The sequence below is a fragment of the Hippopotamus amphibius genome, chromosome 13 (assembly GCF_030028045.1).
Source record: "Hippopotamus amphibius kiboko isolate mHipAmp2 chromosome 13, mHipAmp2.hap2, whole genome shotgun sequence".
In the NCBI taxonomy this organism is placed as follows: domain Eukaryota; kingdom Metazoa; phylum Chordata; class Mammalia; order Artiodactyla; family Hippopotamidae; genus Hippopotamus; species Hippopotamus amphibius.
In genome coordinates, this window is record NC_080198.1 from 7,572,490 (window position 1) to 7,596,299 (window position 23,810).

The 23,810-nt window shown below is 38.9% G+C and overlaps 1 protein-coding gene across 3 annotated transcripts in view; it reads left to right on the top strand.

Annotated features, from left to right (window-relative positions):
- Positions 1-23,810, top strand: part of RAD18 (RAD18 E3 ubiquitin protein ligase) — a 122,661-nt gene that overhangs the window by 84,332 nt on the left and 14,519 nt on the right. For all 3 annotated transcript variants that reach the window (XM_057706297.1, XM_057706298.1, XM_057706296.1), the window contains one exon: positions 23,694-23,756. In XM_057706297.1, the coding sequence (XP_057562280.1) occupies positions 23,694-23,756 (63 nt within the window). The remainder of the gene's footprint in view (positions 1-23,693; positions 23,757-23,810) is intronic.

Consider the following 23,810-nt stretch of genomic DNA (forward strand, 5'->3'; position numbering starts at 1 on the left):
GCAACACGTGAACATTCCTTGAAAATTACTTAATCTTTGGTATTTGTTCGTTTAAAAATTAACAGTACTGTAGAATGACAGATTATGTCTAATCTAAAATATCAAATTAAGAAATTCTTTATGAGAAGAATATACTCAAGGACGTTTGCCTTCCTAGTGTTCTTAGAAAACAGCTTCAGGTTATTCAAAATCAAATTATTAGGAAGGAAAATCTCAATTTGCCCTGAACATTTTCAAGATCAGAAACATTGTATCCTGAGTAAAGGCAGAATACATGGTAGCCTGAGTTTCTCTAAGTATGTGACTCTGCTTTACAATTTCTCTGGAACAGGTCATTCCTATAAGTTCACTGGGTAGTGTCTGGGTTTTCTTTAATTAATTAGTTAATTCATTATTTCAGCTGCGCTGGGTTTCAGGTGCAGCATATGGACTCTTAGTTGCAGCATGCATGTGGGATCTAGTGCCCCCACCAGGGATTGAGCCCAGGTCCCCTGCATTAGGAACGCAGAGTCTTACCCACTGCACCACCAGGGGAGTCCTGTAGTGTTTGTTTTTAAACACAAAACTTGGGCTTCCTAGGTGGCGCAGTGGTTAAGAATCCGCCTGCCAACGCAGGGGACACAGGTTTGATCCCTGCTCCAGGAAGATCCCACATGCCACAGAGCAACTAAGCCCGTGTGCCAAAAAAGAAACAAAAAAATATAAACTAAACACAAAACTTTTTGGAGGGGACTTCTCTGATGCCGCAGTGGTTAAGAATCCATCTGCCAGTGCAGGGGACACGGGTTTAATCCCTGATCTGGGAAGATCCCAGATGCTGCGGGACAACTAAAGCCTGTGCACCACAACTACTGAGCCTGCACTCCAGAGCCTGAGCACTGCAACTACTGAAGCCCGCACGCCTAGACCCTGTGCTCCACAAGAGATGCCACCGCATTGATAAGCCCGTGCACTGCAATGAAGAGTAGCCCCTGCTCGCCACAACTAGAGACACAACTAGAGAAAGCTCGTGCGCAGCAATGAAGACCCAACACAGCCAGAAATAATAAAATTAAAAAACAAAAACAAAACAAAAACAAAAAAACCTTATCAGAGAGGGTAGAAATGTAGGAGAAACAGAGTCCAGGGAAATAAGAGTAAGTTTTTAAGCATTGTCATGAGATGCCTGAATGTTCTGGAATGCCAGGAAAAAATGCAATATTTTTCTAAATTTGGAGGGGGGGGAATGGAGGAAAGTGAAAGGGGAGACACATGGTGGCCAGATGTATTTTTATCTGGTGGTGAGAGTGTGGGAAACAGGATGAGTCTGTTGGAGGTCTTGGCCTCAGGTAGACTTATTGGCACCACTGAACTGTGAGAGAGTTATTAAACCATTTAATTTTTTTTAAACTAGGCTCTTATATATGTCCACACTTTAGTTATGCATGTATATATGTCTACACACACACACACACACACACACACACCCCTCCACCCTGATATATCCATGACCAGTGGAACTACGTGCTAATTGCAAATTTTTAACAGCTTTATTGAGATATAATTTACATACCATACAATTCACTCATTTAAGTGACAATTCAGTGGTTTTTAGTATGTTCCCAGAGTTATATCACCATCACCACAATTTTAGAGCATTTTCATCCCTCCAAAAAGAGACCTCATACCTATTAGCAGTCACTCCCCAGTTCCCGCCAGCTCTTCCAGCTCCTGGCAACCACTGATCTACTCTGTTGATTTGCCTGTTCTGGACATTTCATATACATGTGGTCATACAACATGTGGTCATTTGGGTTGTTTCTAATTGTAGTTTTAACAAGGACAAAAATTGTTGACTTTGCCTGCACACTTTGGAAGCTTAGCTTTAGAGACCAAATACGAGGTTTCGCCTGGCTTGCCTTGCGCAAGTGGGCAGTGTCTGTTACTCATATCTCAAGTGTGAAGAAAGTGTCACATATGTAAATATTAAATATGTTAAACTTTAAATCTTTTGTTTTATTAGGTACCTTTTTATACCTTCCTTTTAATTTGCCCCGTCATTTTATCAGTCTAATATTTTTATGCTTAAAATGTTGAGTCTGTTCCTTATATAAGACCAATAAACTCAGGTGAAAGGGAAAGTGGGAGTGAAGGTTTATTTGGTTTGATACCAGGGCAGACCACTGGGCAGCCGATTCCAGAGTGGACTGTCGAGGAGGAAGTGTGCAGTGGGGGCAGCCGTGGTGTAGCAGGAAAGTACAGGCTTACAGTTGAGTGGCTTCAGGTCAGGATCTGCTGGGTGATTTGGGGGTCAATCTTTTGAAGTCCGTTTCCATAGCTGTGAAAAGCATATGTAAATATCTTCTGTCTCAGATCTTTTGGGAAGATGAAATGAGATAATAGATGTGAGAGAGTCTTTGATAAACGTATGATTATTATTCTGGTTTTATAAAGACCAAATCAATTGAATTTTCTTCAATAGTGCTGCAAAACTTTGGGCCTCTAGGACTGCATATTTCAGGAATGCTTTCGTAGTCCTCGATTCCTGCATTCTAATTCTTAAGCTATTATATCATAGAGTAAATCCCATAATTTATCTTTTTTTTTTCCTACTTCTGTTCTGAACTTTAGAAAGTTGTGAGCCTGAGCTGATTAGCTCCATTGGAAATTCATTTAATCTGGCCTTAGCTGGGTGCTCACCACCAAGGCACAGTCTTCTGATTTACTGCTTATTGCATTTCCAACCCAGTTGCCTGTGTCTGTTTCCTCACTTTGGATGAACATCTTATTTCCCAGTTAACCAAGGCAGCTAATCTGACCTGTCTCCAGATCTTCCTTTTCCTTTTAAGATTTCTTGTAATTTCTGACCTCTTTCCTGTTAAATGTAAGAGAAATATATATTTCTTAATACATTTCTAAAGATGTATTTTTCCTTAAGACAGATTCATCCACCTCCTCTGAGACTTTGCTCCATCATGCATTTCTTAAGTTTGCTTTTGGCTGACCCTTTTTCATAGCCCTTCCTCTGATCTCTGACTTCCCTTATTCTTCCCACTGTGCAGGAAGTAATTTCAGCTTCCCCTGTGAATTCCTGTAGCAGTGTCTCTGAAATCCATAGCAGTTTATCTAAATCACACCTTGCCTTGTATTGCAGTTACTTGACTGTCCTTGCCATTCCTATTATTACTCATCAAAGTCCTTAAGAACTGACTCTGTCACTCAGTTAAAAGAAATCTCCTGCCTTGGGTCACTACAAGACCATTATTAAGTAAAGGATTTATTGATTCTAAGGTGTCCATTTTCTGTTTTACATTTTAATGCCTGAGATCACATAGGTACTATAATCAATGGTGTCTTACAGTTGCTGCCAGCCCGGCGGGAGTCGTGATATACTTGCCAGTGTGTGAGTTTCAGTTGGGTTACACATACTGTTAACATTACATTGGTTTGTCATTTAAAATGTCTTCAAGAAAATACTGAGAAAAATTGTTGTATATAAAGAAAGTAACAAAGTACAGCAGGGTGTAAGTTTGATGTTAGTGAGGGAAGGTTCACTGCTGGATGAATGACTGCAATTCTGTATTTTCTTGCAAAACAGTCAAGTGATTTATAGGACCTAAAGATGCCCACAAGTATCTGAACACTTGTGTTTTGTTAGTGAGCTCTGTGCAAAGGATTGCTTGTTTGTTGCATGACCTACTGAAGACAGGAGAAGTCATATGTCAATTTGTCAGACATTTCTTGCTGTCTTTGAACAGAAGCTGCCTGTCTTCCAGTCACAGGTGATGTGATTGAGGAAAGAAACAGAATTATGAGTTTAGTTTGCAGAATGGGTATCAGTGCCTTAGATGAAATTGCTGGAGACAGTTGTCATGTAATTTTGAGAAATGCTTTATCTCCAGTGCTGTCGGTAGTACAGAGGATGACTTTGTGAGGGAAAAATCAGATATCATAGATGTTGAGTCAAAACACGATGAATACTGGGGCTCCAAATCTGAATACCTTTTAGGAATACTTTAATCAATTTATTTCAGCTTTTCCAAAAATATATGTACCACAATGGTATAAGATAAAAACCTATGTCTACATATGTTTAAAAGAACTCTCTGGATATGTAAAAATTAAAAATAATGATTCTTCTTGCCATTAATGTTGTCTTAGATTTTTGAAAGGTAGTATCTGAATATGAGTAAGGTCCCTGACTCACTTCAAGCATAATTAATTTCACCACCTAGTTGGAAGCTAATAAAGTTGATCATAACACTCATAAAGTTGTAGTAACCCGGCGGAAGGCTGTCACAAAGTATAATGATCCATTGGTTAGTGCCAGTGTGATTTAGTGACTCTAAAACCGAAAGGGTCAAAAGAGATACCCAGTCGATTAAGGTAATTAACACCTTAGAAATCAGGAAAAGAATTCAAACTGAGAAGGGACCCATCACAACCAAATGCCTTAAGTGGAATCAAAGTGCTTCAGAGATTAGTGGTCTTTATCTGTCTGGTCCCAACTTTTATTTTCCATAATATTCAGACATCAGATGGAAGGGAGATGAGACATGACACTCAGTGACTTTGTTCAGATCGTTTCCAACCCTAACATTCTGGAATCCTGTTATTTTTGACAAGTGTAATACTTGGTAAGTTATCTGTGTTTGTTTACCACTTGACCATTGCAGACCATGAATCAACCTTCTAGAGTTATACTTACTCCTTGTATATTGAAGCGTTCATTTTTTAAGAAAATTTTCTCATTTTTTCTTTTTATGATCGTTTTATTGCTTTCATTGTAAAGCCCTAGATTTTCAAAAGTACTTTTAATTTAGATGTTATGCATGCTTATTGTGAAAAATAGAAAATTTAGGTAAACAAAAAGTAAGAGTCCAATAAAATTTTATCAGCTGGAAAGAACTTTGTGTTAACACTTTTTGTGTATGTATGTGTGTGTGTGTTAACACTTTCATATGTACTTTCTTCTGAAGATAGCAGGTATGGGTGTATGACTAGTTAGAGGAACATTTTTAAAACAGAAGGATCATACTATTTGGAATTTTTTATGCCTTTTTTTTTCTCTCTTAAAGAGACAAGTCGTGCTGTTTTAGGTCTAATGTGAGTGAAAATATATTGTGGCTTGTTTTTTAATTCATGCAGTTATGCTGTAATACAGATTATAGATCTTATTATTATATTATTGAATTACACTATTGGTTTTCTTTGTGTTAGAGCAGTATTTAAATTTATGTAATATGCCAGACTGGCAACTAAGAATAATCTTATTTTAAAATCCCATAGGTGTATCTAATCCAAATAATTAAGATGAAATTGTTGCTAATTTGATTCTTAACTCTTAAATAAGTACTTCTTTTAGAGTTTGAATTATTAATGTTATATTGATTCTTTCTTGCCAGTGTGAAGACAGATGATAAACAAATAGATAAGAATTTTTAATTGGGAGATTGGGATTGCCATATATATATTACTAATAAAAAAAATACCAAATTGTACACTCTAAACATATGCAGTTTATTGTATGTTAACTGTATCTCAATAAAAGTTCTTAAAAAAGAAAGATTAAAAAAAAAAACAGATAAGAATTTTAGAGTTTTGTACACCTAGATGATTTCTGGGAGTTCAAGAAACTTGTCCAAATTTCTATAAATTAACTTGTCTTCTTAAGAGAGGGCTTTTGTTCCCCGAGTTTTGGCAAGCAGAGAAAACTGTATTTTTATTGAGTGCTAAGTTATAAGAAAAGATGCTTTTGATTATGACCCTAGAGAGGAAGCTTCATGTAGAGGTGAACAGTGGTCATGCTATTCTTTGGAAGACCTTTAGATTATATTTTTTAAAGAAAATTTGTGTGCTTTAATTCTAGGCAGTATAAGTTAAAAAGAGACTTTTTATGTAACTGGAAAAAATTTAATAGGGTCATAGATTAGGTAATATTATTGTATCAGTATTCAGTTTCCTGATTTTGAAAATTTTATTACGGTCGTGTAGGTGAATGTACTTGTTCTTAAGAAGTGCGCACTTAAGGGTTAAAGGGACATGACAGCTGAAATTTACTCTGAGTGCTTAAAAAAATAACATGTAAGTATACACATATACACATACACACAGAGTGAGAAAGCAGATGTGGCAAAATGTTAGCAATTGGAAAATCTGGGTGAAAAGTCTGAGTCATTTTTTTGTTGTTGTAAGTGTGAAATTGTTAAAATTAAAAAATTTATTGAAAAGTGTCATTGTCCATAATCAAAGAAGTTTGTTTATACCAGAATGTTTTCTAAAGGAAAGATTGTTATAATTTATTGACTAAAAAAAAAGTGGTAGCCAGGGATGTACATGGGATGCTGAGTATTGTTTTCAGTTGCAAAACCATATTTATTTCAGTCAGTCTGTTCAAGACCAGCCCAACATGGTTATCTCAGCTTTGGTGTGTTAGAGAGTGTGGGCTAATAAAGCAGGGACTGTGATTTCAGTAGGAACGAAGAGTATCACAGAGACCCCTAATTTCACTGCTTGGTGACCTGTAACCTACGTGACCCTTCTTGCAGACGCCAAGTGTTGGTCATAGAAGAACCTGGGTCAGATAAGGTGTAAATGAATACATTTTAACTTTCCACAATTCCTGGCCAAAACCATCCCCTCTTCTCTGATGCTAGGTCAGTAGTAGCATCTTTGTGTAGGAAGTCCAATACAGATACAGGCACAGAACATCGGAAACTTTGACAAAAAGGTGTATTAACTTTCAGCCATGCGTTTGATGTATTTTGGTACAATTTTCCCTCACTTTTCAGTCATTTTTCCAAGAGCTATTGTCCAAGCTTCTTAAGAGCAAGAGAGCAAAGAGCAAAAATATGTGAAGAAATCTTGATGACCATTTGTTGGAAAATTTAAGGAGTAAATTTCAGCTTTTCTTAAATTCTGAGTAAATTGGAGAATGTTGGGGACATCTAAGAGGAACAGTGCCATTGTGACACTCACCTAAGGAATGTGAAACACTGGCAGCATCAGCCTGTTGATAAGACCACTCTGAGTTTACTGCTTATTGAAAGGAACGGGAAACACTACCTCTGTCATCAAGGTGGCCTCTCAGCCAGAGGGGCAAAGCTGACTTGTGTGTTGAGATTAACATTTTGGTTTTAGTCAGTTCTTTTATTGAGGGTCTTGGTTAGGATTGGGTAAACCTAATAGTTCAGAATTGGTGAGTACAGCAAGAGAGGATTTTGTGGAGAGGGGCTCAAAGAGTCCTGGTGGGTATGTGCCTTGATGCTTTCTATTGAAAAGCTGATGAGTTTTGTAGGAGGTTTTTGGACTCAACAGTAAAGTTATTCACAACTTTTATCTTCATGCATCAGAGTGTCTTGGAATAGTCAAGTTATATTGATGAAATAGTAGATGGTAAAATCTTGTTACTGTAGGCAGTGTGGTTTCTACAGATGTTGTGTGAGTGCCAGGAGTGTTCTGTGTTACATCACTCAGTCCACAGGCAAACCCATTTTAGAGAAGTGGAAATGAAAGGTCGAAGGAGTCGCATAAGCAACTTAGGGTTGTGCTCACGGTAGAGGGCAGTACCAGGATTGATCCCAGGTCTAGTTGACCTCAGAGCCCAAGTTCTCCTGACTGATAATGCTTATGGCCAAGCCGGCTTGCTCTTAACATTCTTAAGAGTGTAAACATTCAGGTCTTGAAATGGTTGGGTTTCTTGAGAAGCAGACCCAGAGACAAGGATTTGAGTGGAAGTGGTTGATTTGGAAGGCAAAGGAACCACACTGTAAGGAGTGGGGAAGTGAGACAGGAAAGGGAAGACCACATTTAAGGGGCATGTTGTCAAACCAGATGTCACTATGAGCAGCTGGGGTGTAACCCTCCTGGGAACTGGGGGCTGGTTTACAACACACACCTGAGTTGTCCCACCCAAGGCAAGGGGCAGGGGTATCAGTCATTTGGTTGGGGGCTGCTCCCTGCTGCTTCCAGCCTTCCATGCTGGCGACAGACCAGGCTCTAGCACGTCTGGCAAAGGCGCAGACAGCTGGAGATCAGGTACATCGGGGGTAAGTGCAAGGGGATAGGGGCAAGGCACCAGTGGGACCTGCCAAGCCCGTGATTCCAACTGAAGACAGGAAGATGGTGTGGTTTTCTGTAGGCCTATGAATACAGGTGGGGTGCTGTAGACTTCCGTCTGTGTCTCTAGCCCGAGAGAAGGCAGGACTGGGGAGCGGGAGTTTCCAGAGTTCGTTGCCCCTGTGTGCCCCTGTTTGCCAAGCTCACTTGCCCGTTGCTGCCAGGAAGCGAAGAGGTAAGAATGTCTAGGGGCTGTTGAATAAGTGGTAGACAAGTAGATGTCAGGGGGAGAAAGGGCAGGTTAGCTAGAAAGCTGTGGGACAAATGGGTCCACAAACTGATGGGAGAAAATGTGTTTGCTGATGAGAAACAATTTACTTTTCCATCTTGTGTGATGGATAATGAACTGAAGTACGAAATAACCTTTATCAAACTGAAGTTCACCAACATACTAAATAAAAATCTTTGTGGGTCTCAGGCAGAAAAATCACAAGCATAGAACTGGGAGTTCTTTGATTGTTGGGAATGGTTCCTCATTTTCCTGGTTCGTTTCTCCTCGGCTGCGATTAGAGCACTGTTAATGGCCGTTGTGGTGTCTGTGGACGCCCTCTCCGCTTCGGACATGACTCTCCCAGGTGTGGCAGAATAAGCCTGCTGGTCTTTTGGGGGAAAGTCTTTAGAAGTCCCTCATTAGTAGGTGATAATATTGTGTGTCTTTGAACCCTCCTTGGGCAAAACCTAACCTTTCACTTGGCACGTTTAATGGCAATTATTTAAAAATGTTTTTTACACAGAATTATTTCTTCATGCTTAAGAATTAGAAAGTATTTTGAAGGATACTTCTCTGTACTATTTGATTTGTGTTGATGTGTGAACCTTAAATATTTCTCTAATTTTTTTTTTTGGAGTCTTTCCCTGACTTACTTCAGAAGACTTTTGTCTAATTCTACCCACCTGTAGCTTATCATAATATTTTTTTCCTGCCATGTTATTTATGTGTCTTTGTCTAATGGGAGTCAGGTTTCTGACTGTCGGAGAGGAGATTACAGACAGATAAGGCTAAAACTATCCATGCGGTACTGGATTAGGATTGGAGACCTTAAAATGAACTGTTTAGCTTCATATAAAGTCAGATAGATACATACAGAAATATTTATCGATCGGTGTGTGAGCTAGTATACTCACGTGTTTCCTTTTTCTGTGAACTGCCAGGGCCCAGAAGCAAGGCAGCACAGGAGCACGCCTAGTGCTCTGATCTTGGTTTCTAGTAACATTCTCCAAAAGAAGGAACCAGTGCTTCTTGGAGAAATGGCTGAATCCAGGGCTGGGGCAGGAAGCAAGGAAATGCTAGAAAAGAGACAGAAAAGGTGGGAGGGAAGGGGAGAGGAAAAAGGAGGGGAGAAGGAAAAAACAAAAACCTGACAGACATACCTCAGTCAAGAGGTCAAGATCCGCATCAACAGCACTGTTATGTTGATGGCGTGTGTACTCTTGGTGTAATTCCCTGGAAATGACACATTACCTGCGTGGTCTTCCTCCCCCAGACTCAATAACCTCAATCAGATTGTGAGAAAAACATCAGACAAACGCCAGTTGAGGGACATTCTGCAAAATAACCTGACCAGCACGCCTCAAAACTGTCAAGGTCATCAAAAGCAAGGAAAATCTGAGAAACGGTCACTTTCTTGAGGCATGTAAGGAGATATGACCACTAAATGTAAAATATGGTGTCCTGAATGGGATCCGGGAACCAAAAAAGGACATTAAGTAAGGATTAAAGAAAGACAAATAAAATAAGAAATTTAGTTAGTATTAATAATGTATTAACATTGCTTCATTGGTTGTAACTAATGTATCAGACCTAATATAAGATGTTAACAATAGAAGAAACTGGGTGTGGGGCATATGGGAACTTTCTGTACTATCTTTGCAACTTTTCTGTAAATATACAACTGCTCTAAAATTAAAGTTTGTTTTTTTAAGAAGTACATTACAACATCAAAATAAAAAGACATATTGGCGTGAAAATATTCAAAGAATGTATTGAATACTGGAAAACCAAAGTCATCGAAACATTATTTTCTAGGTTGTAGTAAGTTTAGTTATTGAATTCTTTTTTTTTTTCTTTCATTTAATATTAGGTACTACATTTAGTCATATAAATTAATAAAACCTGGTGTAATGCATTCCATAAAATGCATTATTTTGTACTATGTTAACATTTAATCCATAAATGAAGCATGAAGGGAGAACTTTGTTTTCCTCTCTGTTGTGTTACCTGTTTTATCAGTTTTGCTTTCTTGTGCTTGTATTTTTAATTTAAAGAGTGATTCCACCTCAGAGGATATAGCCCACCCAGCCTTTACGTTCCATCATGAGAGAAAACATGCATGATTTACAATAGGCCTCATCTTCAGTTACCATGTCTTTCTTTATTAGTGAATACATGCTTGTAAAAGTGATTTGAGTATTGATCCTCCCAGAATAACATGAAAATTCAGATAGTTTTTATCTTTTCTCCAGTTCTTATCAGCAAAGGATATTTGCTGTTAAATAATGAGGTTTGCTTCTACTCCCAGATACTTCATGTTGGCACCTTTTAGGGATTTTTTTTTTAATGCATTTTCACTGGGTAATCTGGTGGGCTTCTCTATAGTAGTTTTTTTTGTTTTTATTTTATAATAAATTCATGATTTTTCAGCATTCTGAGTCAATCCTAGGTGGCAAATATTTTTCTTTGTTTTCACCAAATTCATGAATGCCATGATATAAAGATCCTCTGTAAAATTACTTTGTGCCTTTGATTTTCTGTACCAGGAGAGAGTTTTATAATTCCATGGTGGGTGGTAACTTGTGTATCTAAAATGCTTGTAGAAATTGGCAGTTCCTTCCAGGTTCCATGGTTAGCACATGATACCTTCATTGTCATAGCTTGTAACAGTGCCTGATTGTCACCCGTGGTTTGGTGTGATGACTGTAGTGTTGAGAGCTTGGGTTGGCATGATATGGTAATACTTCCTATTTGCATAAGGTTGAAGTTTTAAAGTGTTTCCCTTTTTAGTTTTTCAGACGTTTTGTAAACTATATAGGAATTCTTATCTCATGTGCTTCTGCATTAATTTGGCTTGATTCATAAAACTGAGGTATAATTTTGACTGGTTCAGAATTTAGTTCTTCGTTTAAAAAAAAAGAAAAGGAGGCGAGAATGTGTTTTTCAGAATGCTTGAAGCAGAGTAAGTATGAGACCTTGAAAGAACTACCAGTTCCTTCTAAATGTTAGACATATAATCAATAGTTATTTTGGATCAGCACTCCGAGACCCCCAAATGTAGGCAGCCAGTTAAGAGCTTTCTCTAGTTTAAAACAAAATGTCAGAATCAGAATCCTTTGACCTTGTTCTGGTGAATGAAATTGGATGGACTAGAAATGATATGTAACTTCCACATGATGCTGTTGGAATTTTGTATTTTTAGTGAATTGATCAAGTTTATCATTTGTTATAGTCAACTTGAAAGTAAAGTCAGAGCTTTTTTCCTGCCTTCTCATTTTATACTATCTTTGGTTTTAAATGAGAGGAATAGATGTTATGAGATCTCCTTGGAGATCTTCAGAGCCTGGGAAAAAGGCACCTTAGGATAGAATACAAACATTTTCCATTTCAAAGGCACCTTGAGAAATAATTGAATATAGTAGCTGCATATCACAGGTAAGGAAATGGAAGCCTAGAGAGGTGTTGTGACTTACCTCAAGTCATTCACTGAATAGAATTGAAGCCAGTAATTCTCAGCCCAGGTTTTTCCCCATTACAATTTGAATTGCGTCAGAATTTTTATATTGGGCGCCGTTGATTCTTTGTTAGTAGAATAGCATTTTAATGGAGTTATTTAAAATGTCAGTTAGACATAGAATGACCACATGTTCTGCTTTCTCTGAGATCCTCTGGTTTCCACTTCTTGTCTTGGCATCATTGTTAGTAGCACCCTGTATCACTCTCCCAAGTGTCTGGGTTTAGATGGTTGCCCTGTTAGAAGGACACGCAGTGTTCATTTGCACGTCTTCTCTGTTCTCTTTACTCCCACACAAATAGTCATATTCTGGAACATGGGTACATATTAAATTGCTGATTTTGCTTACTCCTATTGATTTTACCACATAAGTAGTACACATTGTTCTTGTATCTGAGAGAGATTCAAGCATTAAAATATGATGGGCCTCAAATGCAGAGGCTTGTTATTTTTTTAGGTAATTCTGCAGCAGTCAATTGTGGAAGTCTTTAGGATTTTATTCATGTGTGCTTTACTGTGCTTCCCTTGCCCTCGTGAGCACATTTTGTTAGAACCATTTACATCTAATTATTGGAGTTTGGGTAATAGTGCAAATAAAAAATTAAAAATATGTGTCAACATTAAAGTTTGGAGTAAGTATAGTTTTGGAGGAGGGATAAGTCTCATACACCAGATCATTTGGTGTAACACCTTTTTTTTGTGGGAACTGAGTCACAGGGCAGTTCAGTGTCCACTGCCTACAATCCAGCAGTATAAGGTAGTTTTAAAATTCTCCTCCTTGAACAGATTGTAAGACTAGAGTTTTATGACCAGCTTTGACTTGATACTGGGTTTCTGTGGTTTGGTGGTTGGTTATTGGCCAGACATCCCACGTTTGCACAGCTGAACGTGCGTCCGCAGGATGAGCAGCTGGGTAGATGATACAGAGGTTGGCCTTGCTGTGCAGAAGACGTGCTGCTCCCATCATGAGCTTCATACCCCGCCTCTGGTTATCAAAGAAACTTGTAATCGAATGAAAGCTTCTTAAGTGGCAGAGGAAATTTTCCTCTTTGAGATGCTGCTTGTCTTGTGATTAGTTTCTCCTTACGGGGCTGAATATTGTAAGCTGCCACTGTGATCGCGTCATCTTCTAGTATTGGGGTTTTGTTTGTGTTGCTCATTTGCGCTGCTGATAGTTGAGTCAGAACAAAATGAAGTATCGTGATTTTGTCCTCTTGCCCACTTAACTTGAGATTTTGATTTGGCATCTAGTTGTGGCAATGAAAATTTTGCTAATTAAAAAAATTTTCCCTTACATTAGATTCTCAGAGTTGATGTCTTTTTTTTTTTTTCCCTTTTTTTCCTTTAAGTTTATAAGTTAAACATAAGCACAAATGTTTGTATTTTGAAATTGAATTTTTTCCAGAGGGCCAAGAGGTCGCCAGTGTTTGAAATTAACCTAATATTCTTTTATTTCTCTTCCTTGAAAAAAAATACATTGTACTTTTCTTCACTTTTTATAAGAATTTAAAGTGATTGATCTAAAAGGTATGATTCTCTCTTTAATACAGTATTTCCTAACCTTTTTCTTGCCACACAGAAAATGATAGCATTTGTGTGTCAAGCACTTTCATCAAAGAGATGATTGATGCTGGAGGCCAGTGGTGCTGCCATGGGCTTAAAAAATGTTTTGACTCTTCTGGGTTCTTTTACATCTCTACATAAACTTTATAGTCAGCTTGCCAGTTGCTAAAAAAGGAAGAAAAGGTCTGTTGGAATTTTGGTTGAAATTAAATTCAAACTGTAGATTAATTTGGGGACCAACTGATTTATCAATGTTGATCGATACAATATGGTCTGGTTTATATGGTTTAAAAGGGTGACTCCAAATGATGTGACGAGTGAATGGGGGATGAGGGGTGAAGTGAGTGGCAACAGGGAGACCAGCTGGGCTTTTGCCCAGTCCACCCTAGGGTTCACGGCAGAGTGGATCAGCACTGTCAGAGTAAAGATGGAAGTGGGTGGGACTGGGGATATGTTTTGAAGGTAGGATAGGCAGAATGCGTGCAATGTTTGCATGCGGTAAAACAGGGAAAGCTCAGCACTGAGGATGAATCCTACATTTTGGCTTTAGCAACTGGGTGAATGGTGGTACTTACTAAGTAAGGTGGGAAAATTGGAGAGAGGTGGTAGAAAGTTTGGCCAGGGGGTGGGGGGGTGGGTCGTGTTGGTAATCAGGGGTTTTGTATTGGGCCTGTGAGAGAACCAAGTAGAGACAGCAAACAAGGAGGTGGAGGTAAGGGGAGAAATCAGGGCTCAAGATACACATAAAGGCAGGGGGTCGGCTGCGAGCCTGTAGTGCAGGTGTGCAGAAGAAAAAGGCACCTAGGACTGAACCCTCTCTCACTCCAGCATGTAGAAAGAAGAAACATTTAGAAGAGACTGAGCAAAGGAGATCCAGTAAGAATAAGACCAGTGGGGGGTGAGGAAAACTAAGACATTGTGATACCGTGGAAGCTGACAGAAGAAAACAATTGAGAGGTCAAGTAAGGCAAGACTGGAGCAGAGGGTGTGGACTTGGGCAACATGAAGGTCTTAGCAGGTGTGGTCTCAAGTGAAGGAGTGCCCTGGAAGACTGACCAGTGTGTGTTGAGGGGGAATCTTAGGGTACGAAGGAGAGAGCAACTACCACCAGCTCTCAGGAACTTCTGCTGTGAGGGGTGGTGGAGACTAGGACAGTATGTGGAGGAATGCAGAGGATCCGATGGAAATCGGCGGTCGAGAAGGGGACACTGATGAGGGGTGGGGAGCCAGTTGCATGAGTGAAGTCCAGAGGAGGCAGCGAGGTGGGAGCACGTGGAAGGGTCGGCCTTTGTTAGGAGTGGGGTCGATTCATCCAGAGAAACAGCAAGGGAGACAGGATATAGGTACAGTTGCAGGTGCATCAGGTTCCTGCTGGCTTTTTAAAAATTTTGGCTGTGATGTGTGGCTTGTGGGATCTCCATTCCCCAACCAGGGGTCGAACCCGGGCCTTGGAAGTGAAAGACCCGAATCCTAACCACTAGGCAACCAGGGAACCCCCCTGCTTTTATCTTCTTAACGTAGTTAAGGCAGTTTCATTAGCTGAGAGTGGGAGGCAGTTTGAGGTGTGAGCCTTTGAGAGTGGGAAACAGAACATGCCAGGTAAGTTTTGTAGGATGACCTGAGAGTGAGGATTGCCTGTATAGTAGGTGCTTGCTTTGGAATTCTTTCTTATCAAGTAAGAAAAACTTCAAATATGTTTAACTTTTGGACATAACTTAGAGATGTTTTTGACAATGAAAGAAGACATCTGAATACATTTTCTTATCATTTATAGAGGTTTAATACAACCTTTTAAAAAATGTTCAAGATTTTATATTCTTTTTCAGCACCTAGAGACTGAGAAGGAAAGGACCCACAAACTCAAAAGAAAAATGGGCTAAAGTCCTGAACAGACGGTATGCCCAGAGAGAAATGCAAATTACATCTATTTCTCACCTGTTAGGTCGGCAAACATCTTAACATTTGCTAATAGACTCTGCAGTAAGGCTATGGGGAAAGACACACTCTCATTTATTACTGGTTGGAGTGCTGCATAATATAGTCCCTAAGGAGAAGAATCTGGTGAGACCAACCAAAAGTACTGTTTGGCCTTTTACCCAGTATTCTCATGAGTTTGTCCTGCAGGTACACCTGCACACATGCAAATGACCATACTCGGGGTTCTTCATCGAGTCATTGTTTATCATAACAGAAGGCTGGAAACTGCTTTGAGTACTCATCATTGAGGCTCGTTGATTAAACTCCTCCGGTACATCCACACAATGAGATACTATGTGATTGTCAAAAAGGAAAATCTCTGCATGCTGGCATGGAGAGATTTCCAGGGTATGTTTGCAAGTGAAAAGACGAAAATTCAGAACAGCATAGATGGCATCCTGTTTCTTTTCTAAAAGGTGAGGAGGTGAGTATACCTAATATTTGTTTGGTTTTTGCATAAAGAAACATCAGAAGAATAAACAACAAACTAATAAGTGATTACGTGTTGGAGACAGAGGGGAACAGATTGGCTGGGGACAGAGGAGGCAGTGAGACCTCTCAGTGTCCATCTTCTAATATCGTTTTGCTTTTGAACCATATAAAGATATTAATCAACTTTAGCCAAAAAAAGAGTAGATACTTTACAATGAAGTTTTGGAAATCATCATCTTCATCAGTGTCATTATTACAGATTAATGGTTAATGATGTTTGGTGATGCAGGCAGTAAGGTGAAACGTAGTAATGGGGTTTTGTAATTTAGGGGCATTAGGATTATTAGGAAAATGGCTGAATAGGTGTTTATGTTTCTGGTCAAATTAAGAGAAAACAATATCTAAAGAAAACCTCGTCAGAGTAACTGAACCTAAAGTGTAAGTGTCTTACTATAATTCAAGGATAGCCTTGTTATTTTTAAAAATCTTCTTAATTGCTTTTGGAAGGGCAACACATTACACTTGGTTTTTAACTGTTAAGAATGTCATTGAATGAATTTAAAGTTGCCATGAAATCTTTTTCTGATAATACACATTACTGTTTTGTATTTTATTACAGCCTTTTTTTTTTTTTTTCCTGGCAACAGTTCTGAACTTCACAATACCCCTGAAAGCTAAGTGGTTCATCTTATTTCAGGTGGAGAATTTTTTTTTTTATAAATTTATTTGTTTATTTTGTTTATTTATTGACTACATTGGGTCTTCATTGCTGCACACGGATTTTTCTAGTTGTGGTGAGGATGGGCTACTCTTCGTTGTGATGCTCGGGCTCCTCATTGCCATGGCTTCTCTTGTTGCGGAGCACGGGCTATAGGCTCATGGGCTTCAGTAGTTGCAGCACATGGGCTCAATAGTTGTAGCTCATGGGCTCTAAAGCGCAGGCTCAATAGTTGTGGCGCACGGGCTTAGTTGCTCCTAGGCATGTGGGATCTTACTGGAGCAGGGATCGAACCCGTGTCCCCTGCCTTGGCAGGCAGATTCTTAACCACTGTGCCACCTAGGAAGCCCCAGGTGGAGAATTTTGATTGTTGAAAGTTTCTAGAGAAAATGTGGGAATGTGGAATCATTTTCCTGTATCTTTTGCGTTTTCAGAAGAGCTTAAACTGGGTGGTACATGAGATCTACAGTCCTTTGGATGAATGGGGCATTGTTTGGGGGAATGTATCTTCCCCTAAGATACTATGACATGAAGTCCTTGAAATATTTATGCGTGCATCAGATCCCTGTACCTAGCCATCCATCTTTGTCCATCAGCTCAGCCATGGCTTTGTGCCTGTAGCAGGGTACCTGGCACATAGTAGATTATTGAATTAATTTCCCTGGGCTTCAGTTTCCTCACTGATAAAATGGAATGATAGTGTTTGTGCCCTGCCAGCCTCCCTGGGTGATTCTAAAAAGCAAATGAGATGATCATGTATTGTGAATTCGTTGTAAATTGAACATAAACTTAGTTATGGTTTGGTTTCATCTCTTGTTAAGGAGTTTCCACGTATTACTTGATAAATAAGTTCTTTCTGGTATTATCTTTTTCTTGTATCTGAATCTGGAGCTTTCTTCATTTATCTTTTTCTAGATCTGGTGGAGAGCATGAAAACATCCCTCTTTTAATTTCTCTGAGCCTTTGTCTACCTGTCAATTGGGGATAAAACCTAGGGTTCTTGAATTAAAGCTAATGTATATAAACTAATCATCACAATGATTCATAGAAGTAGTTGCTAACAAAATGGTAATTTTCAGCTTTGTCATCGAGTGATCTTTTTTTTCAACCTAGGGTGGTTACTGTTCTAATATTATTGTCAGCCAACGGCTAAAATACTTGGCACATAAGCTGTTGCTCACCGTACAGAATAGATTATTTGAAATACAGGTCTGAGGAAGGACTCATGGAGCTGGTAGCATTTATTTAAGTGCTGTTGTCTGGTGCTGACCATCAGTCCTCCAGTGATCGGCCCTTAAAGAAGTACTTTTTTGTAGTTGGATACACTCAACCGTGCTCAAATTAATGCCACAATTATGATGGGAGATTTGGGGTGGTGGGGGATTGGTGGAGAGTAACTGTTAGATAATAGAAAAATTCTACTTGTAAGTAATCTTTAATTCACAGGATTTTTATAGCAGATGTTTGCATTTTACCTACCCCACAGCACCCTGTGTACCTGCCATGCTGGATAAATAACAGCTTCTGATGAATTTGTACCCTGGTGTCATAGAAACAGTAGAAGTCAAAGATTAAAACAGTGCATAGTGATCTGGTCTCTTAGGGCAGATTGAAGCATGGTGCTGAGGCAGTTATTTGGGTAATTGAGAAAATGGACGCAACATTTATTGAACACTTACTATGTGCCAAGCTCTACGCTAAACAGTCTATGTATTATATTGATTAATCTTTAAAGTATTCCTGTGAGCTATATACTTTATCATCCTGACTTTACAGATGAAGATATTGAGATTTGGAAAGATTGAGTAACTTGCCCAGGGTTACACAGTAAGTGACAGAAACAGGACTGAAACCTTAACTTTGTCTGACATTAAAACCTATGACTTTTTTCCTCTGGGTAGTCATATCTTTGCCAGAGGTATTTGGTATGTCACTTTTCAGCTTTGGTAGTAAAATCTTGACTGTAGAGTGAAATAAAATGCTGTAAGAGAAATAAGCAAAGGAAGTGTTTTCCTTCACCTGATAAGATGTTATTCCACTACTTTTGATCAGAGAATGACAAGAATAAAATATTATAGAAAGACCAGCTAGGACAAAGACCAACCACTAACCAGCAAACAAACAAAAAACACTTGAGCTTACACTTCTGAAAGTTTGAGCTGAAAATGAAGTCTAAATGGTATGAAAAATTTTGTGGGTGTTCCAGATACATCTACTAGTCTCTTCCCGAATAGGGGTTGGGATTTCCATAGAATTCAGGATTCATTATTTTTGCCTGTGAGTCTTTGTCTTGTGTATTTAATTTGTATAATAATATCCACTCTAGCCTGGTCTGGATGGGGACATCAGAGAGCACAATTGGAACACCCTCCCACAGGGAGCTGTAACTTGCCAAGTTCCAGACTCTACAGTCACCCAGCTTCTCAAATCATGGTCTACTGGAATTTTTCAAACCCAAAATGTAGGGAAGTTTACTCTGAAAAAATTTCTTGTCTGAGAATTAATAGCTACAGCTGTGTAGGCTTGTGCATGCCCTGACTGTGGGTATACCTGACTGAGTAATTTATTTTCTCCTGTGGAGGATTGTTTAGATGTCTTGAAAGTGTGTGAAAGGAATTTTTGTGCCCAAAGGCATATTAAAATGACTAAGATTTCAAAAATACTAATTACTGCTATCCACAAGGAAGAGATCTGAGAGTGATAATTTTAGTAATGCTGCCTATTTTGCCCAATAGTCTCTTTGTAAAATCCTGTTTGTGAAACTGAATGTTTAATTTCAGGAATACGACTTTTGAGTAGAATATTAGTAAGTACATTACCTTAAAAAGGAGTGGACATTTCTGTCTGCTATTTTAATTGCATTAGTCAGCATCAACTCACAGTTTCTTAGTGGTGACTAGAGTTGGAGCAACAGATATAGCAAAATATGCTATAACTTCATTTTAGGTAAATTGCAAACCTCCCAAACTTTGTATCATTCAGTTTGGTGATTTGGTTTCCATCAGGTTAGTGACTGAGTTGGAGTAGAAGGAAAGGTGATAAGGATTGTGGAAATCGGGGAGCCGTGCCTCTTGTCAGTTGGTGGTATTGAAGTTGAGGATGAAGAGGAGGTTGCAGACCACTTCTGAGATGTGTTTTTGTAAGCCTCCTCTCCCATCTGTGTTCCCTGAGGCAGTGCAGCAAACACCTCTTAGGTCTGTGTCATTAACGCACCGCAGATATTTTCCTACAACAAGTCAGTGATTTGTACTGGTGATTTGAAAGCCTGAAGGTAAATTGATCACAGACTAGTAGGTTATTTGACAGCCTTGGCCATCCTGCTTACTTAGTTGGAATAGTGGGAATGCTTTGTAACCTTCCCATTTAAAAAAATATGTGTGTTGGGGGGTGTCAGCAAGAAGCTGACTTTACTGTTTCTCTAGTGATGTCATACCTCCCAGGACCCAGAGCCATATGACCACCATTCCCCCATTCCCCTAGCTCATGGGTTCTCAATAGAAGTGATTTCACCCCCTAGTGGGTGGGAATTGGTGGGGGTGGGGGGTGCTAGATGATTAAAAAGAAAATCTTACTCCATGTGTAAAGCATATATATACACACACATACAAACAGTATGTAAACAGATATACATTATATTTGTGGTATTAAAATTTCATGGAGGGGCAATTAGAATAAAAGGCCTGAAAAGAATTCTTAGGTGTTGGGGTGGGAGCAATAATGAAAAAAGGTTGAGAAGCACTGCCCTACCTCTACTCAGGTAAAGAAAAGTGGGTGATGTATCAGTATCGCTTGGAGTAGAGAAAAAGAAGTGAAAATGTTACATAAACAGCTTTAGTTTTCTTTGTAAATGTGGACTAGTTATCACTCAAGTAAGGAATAACAAAGGTTGGGATCTTGTGAATAGAAATGTTTAGACCTCTTCTGTGGGAATAGGGGTGGCAGTGGGTACTAGCCCTCCCTAGCGAGTGGTCAGGTAGATCTGTCTCTCAGGAAAATAATAAAGTTGGTGAAATCTGCCTTGCATCTCCTAAAGGATCTTCTGCTTTTCCTTCTTCCCTCCTAATGAAAACTACATTTAGCTAGCTGTTTAATTGGAAAGCTTGTTATAGGCCTGTTTATACTAAGGTGATGATAAATTAATGTGTTATTATTTTCAGGGACTCTTGCATTTGAGCGGGGGGCCATCCTCAGTGTAAGAGAGTTGTAGATGCTTATGTACTCTGACAGATTAGATCAATGGTTCCCATCCCAGGGACCTGAAGGAATGATTGCAACAGGTCTGCAAAAGCACATGCATATCAAGAATTATCCATGGACATAATGGACTGTCTCACAGGTGCATGTGCTACTATATTTTAAATGTGTATATGTGCTTCTCTAATGAATACAATGTAAATTAACAATATCACTAAATTTATAATACTTCATTATTGTTATGTATTCTCTCAGTCCACAAATACGAGAAGTACTGCTACTACTGTATGAGGAGCCCCGTCCTGAATTGCGCTAGTTGTATTGGAGGGTCACTGCATTGCCGTGCGAATGGAGCTCCCACACACAGGCCATTATGCACACCAACCACAGTCAGTGGCGCCCTGCGTGTAGCTCCTTGAGGGTCTTAGGAATTGGGAAAATCCCTTGAGTAAAACATTTGGTACAGAACTGTATTTATTGACCGTTGCCCTTTTTTTTGTTCAGCCATCATAGGCAAACATTGCTACAGAGCAATTTGTCAGAAGTGGTTGAGAATGATGCATTGGTATTTTAAATCTTCATCATTTTAAAACTTTTTTTGTTTGCTTGTTTTTAGGGAATGGTTTTATTTATTTATTTATTTATTTAAGCTCTTTACTGGAGTGTAATTGCTTTACACTGTTGTGCCAGTTTCTGCTGTATAACAAAGTGAATCAGCTGTATTTATACATATATCCCCATATCCCCTCCCTCCCGAAACTCCTTCCCACCCTCCCTATCCCAGCCCTCTAAGTCATCACCAATCATCGAGTTGATCTCCCTGTGTTAGTCAGCAGCTTCCCACTAGCCATCTGTTTTACATTTGGTGGTGAATATATGTCATTGCTACTTTCTTACTTTCTCCCAGCTTCCCCTTCGCCCCCCACCCCATGTCTTCAAGTCTGTTCTCTGCATGTGCATCTTTATTCTTGCCCTGTCACTGGGTTCATCAGTACCATTTTTTTAGATTCCATATTTATGAGTTAGCATACAGTATTTGTTTTTCTCTTTCTGGCTTACTTCACTCTGTATGACAGACTCTGGGTCCATCCACTTCACTACAAATAATTCAATTTCATTCCTTTTTATGGCTGAGTAATATTCCATTGTATATATGTGCCACATCTTCTTTATCCGTGTATCTGTTGCTGGGCATTTAGGTTGCTTCCATGTCCTGGCTATTGTAAATAGTGCTGCAGTGAACATTGTGGTACATGTGTCTTTTTGGATTATGGTTTTCTCTGCGTATATGCCCAGGAGTGGGATTGCTGACTCATATGGTAGTTCTATTTTTAGTTTTGTAAGGAACCTCCATACTGTTTTCCATAGTGGTTGTACCAATTTACATTCCCACCAACAGTATAGGAGGGTTCCCTTTTCTCCGCACCCTCTCCAGCATTTATTGTTTCCCTAGATTTTTTGATGATGGCCATTCTGACTGGTGTGAGGTGATACCTCATTGTGGCTTTGACTTGCATTTCTCTAATTATTAGTGATGCTGAGCATCTTGCCATGTGTTTGTTGGCCATCTGCATGTCTTTGGAGAAATGTCTATTTAGGTCTGCTGCCCATTTTTGGATTGGGTTGTTTGCTTTTTTGATATTGAGCTGCGTGAACTGCTTGTATATTTTGGAGATTAATCCTTTGACAGTTGCTTCATTAGCAAATATTTTCTCCCATTCGTTGTCTTCTTGTCTTTTTTATAGTTTCTTTTGCTGTACAAAAGCTTTTAAGTTTCATTAGATCCCATTTGTTTATTTTTGTTTTTATTTCCAGGATTCTAGGAGCTGAGTCAAGAGGATCTTGCTTTGATGTATGTCATAGAGTGTTCTGCCTGTGTTTTCCTCTAAGAGTTTTACAGTGTCTGGCCTTAGGTTTAGGTCTTTAATCCATTTTGAGTTTATTTTTGTGTATGGTGTTAAGAAGTGTTCTAATTTCATTCTTTTACATGTAGCTTTGGTTATCTATTAGAATATCACTGGAAGTAAGATTGGCACTAACATTTCCAAACCTGTTGTCTCTTGCCTGAGAGAGAGTTATTCCTTTGTTTGAGCCTTCTCTACCCTGGGGGTTGTGACGACTATTTCTGAGTTACAGTGCCCATGGCATTCTGTGTCTTGGATGTCTAAAGAAATGCTTTTTTGATATTGATGTACATCTTTTAATGTGTGTGTGTGTGTATATATATATATATATGTATATATTTGGTAGGAATTTAGTTGGGTAAGAACAAGATGCTAAAAGCCTTAAAACATTTTTCTTTTAAAGAAATAATACCTGTCCCCTCTAACCTTATTTAGTCTGCACTCTCCCCTCCTCAGTGCACAGATAGGCCAAAGATTACACAGCACTTTAAGCTACGTTGAATTATAACAAATTACAGTATTAGCACAGTTCAAATTAATTACACTTTAATTTATTTGTTACAAAGGGACTAACAGCCACTTAGGAACTTAATATCTCTTGTGAATTTCCTTACTAAAGTGCCGTTTTCAAAATGTGATTTGATCTGTTCGTTGCCATAAATTGAAATTGAAAAGACTCATGATTATATTCCATTTGAATCCAGGTTTTTTAGTGAGGGATTTATTTAAGCTATAGTGACTTTTTTTCTTTATTATTGCTAATTAATTAAGTTTTTTAACAGCTTCATTGAAATTGATGTATAATAAACTGCAAATATTTAAAGCACACAACGTGATGAGTTTTGTCATATATGTACTGTGACGTCATCGGCACAATCACGATGATGACCTATCCATCACTCCCAGAGCTTCCTTGTGCCACTTTGTAGTCCCTCCTTGCCCACCCCTGCCCCCTGCGGGTCACTACTGGTCTGCTGGTTTGCTTTCTGTGGCTGTAGATTAGCTTGTATTTTCTAGAATTTTATATAAATGGAACCACAGTCTTTTTATTGTCTGGCAATATTGATGTACGTATCCTTTTAGTTCCAGTTCAGACATCATAAGAGATCTTCTAGAAGAAGAGGAAGCCTGGGAAGCATCACATAAGTGAGTTCTCATAATCATGAAGTAAGCATGTACTTTGACCTGATAAATTATAAT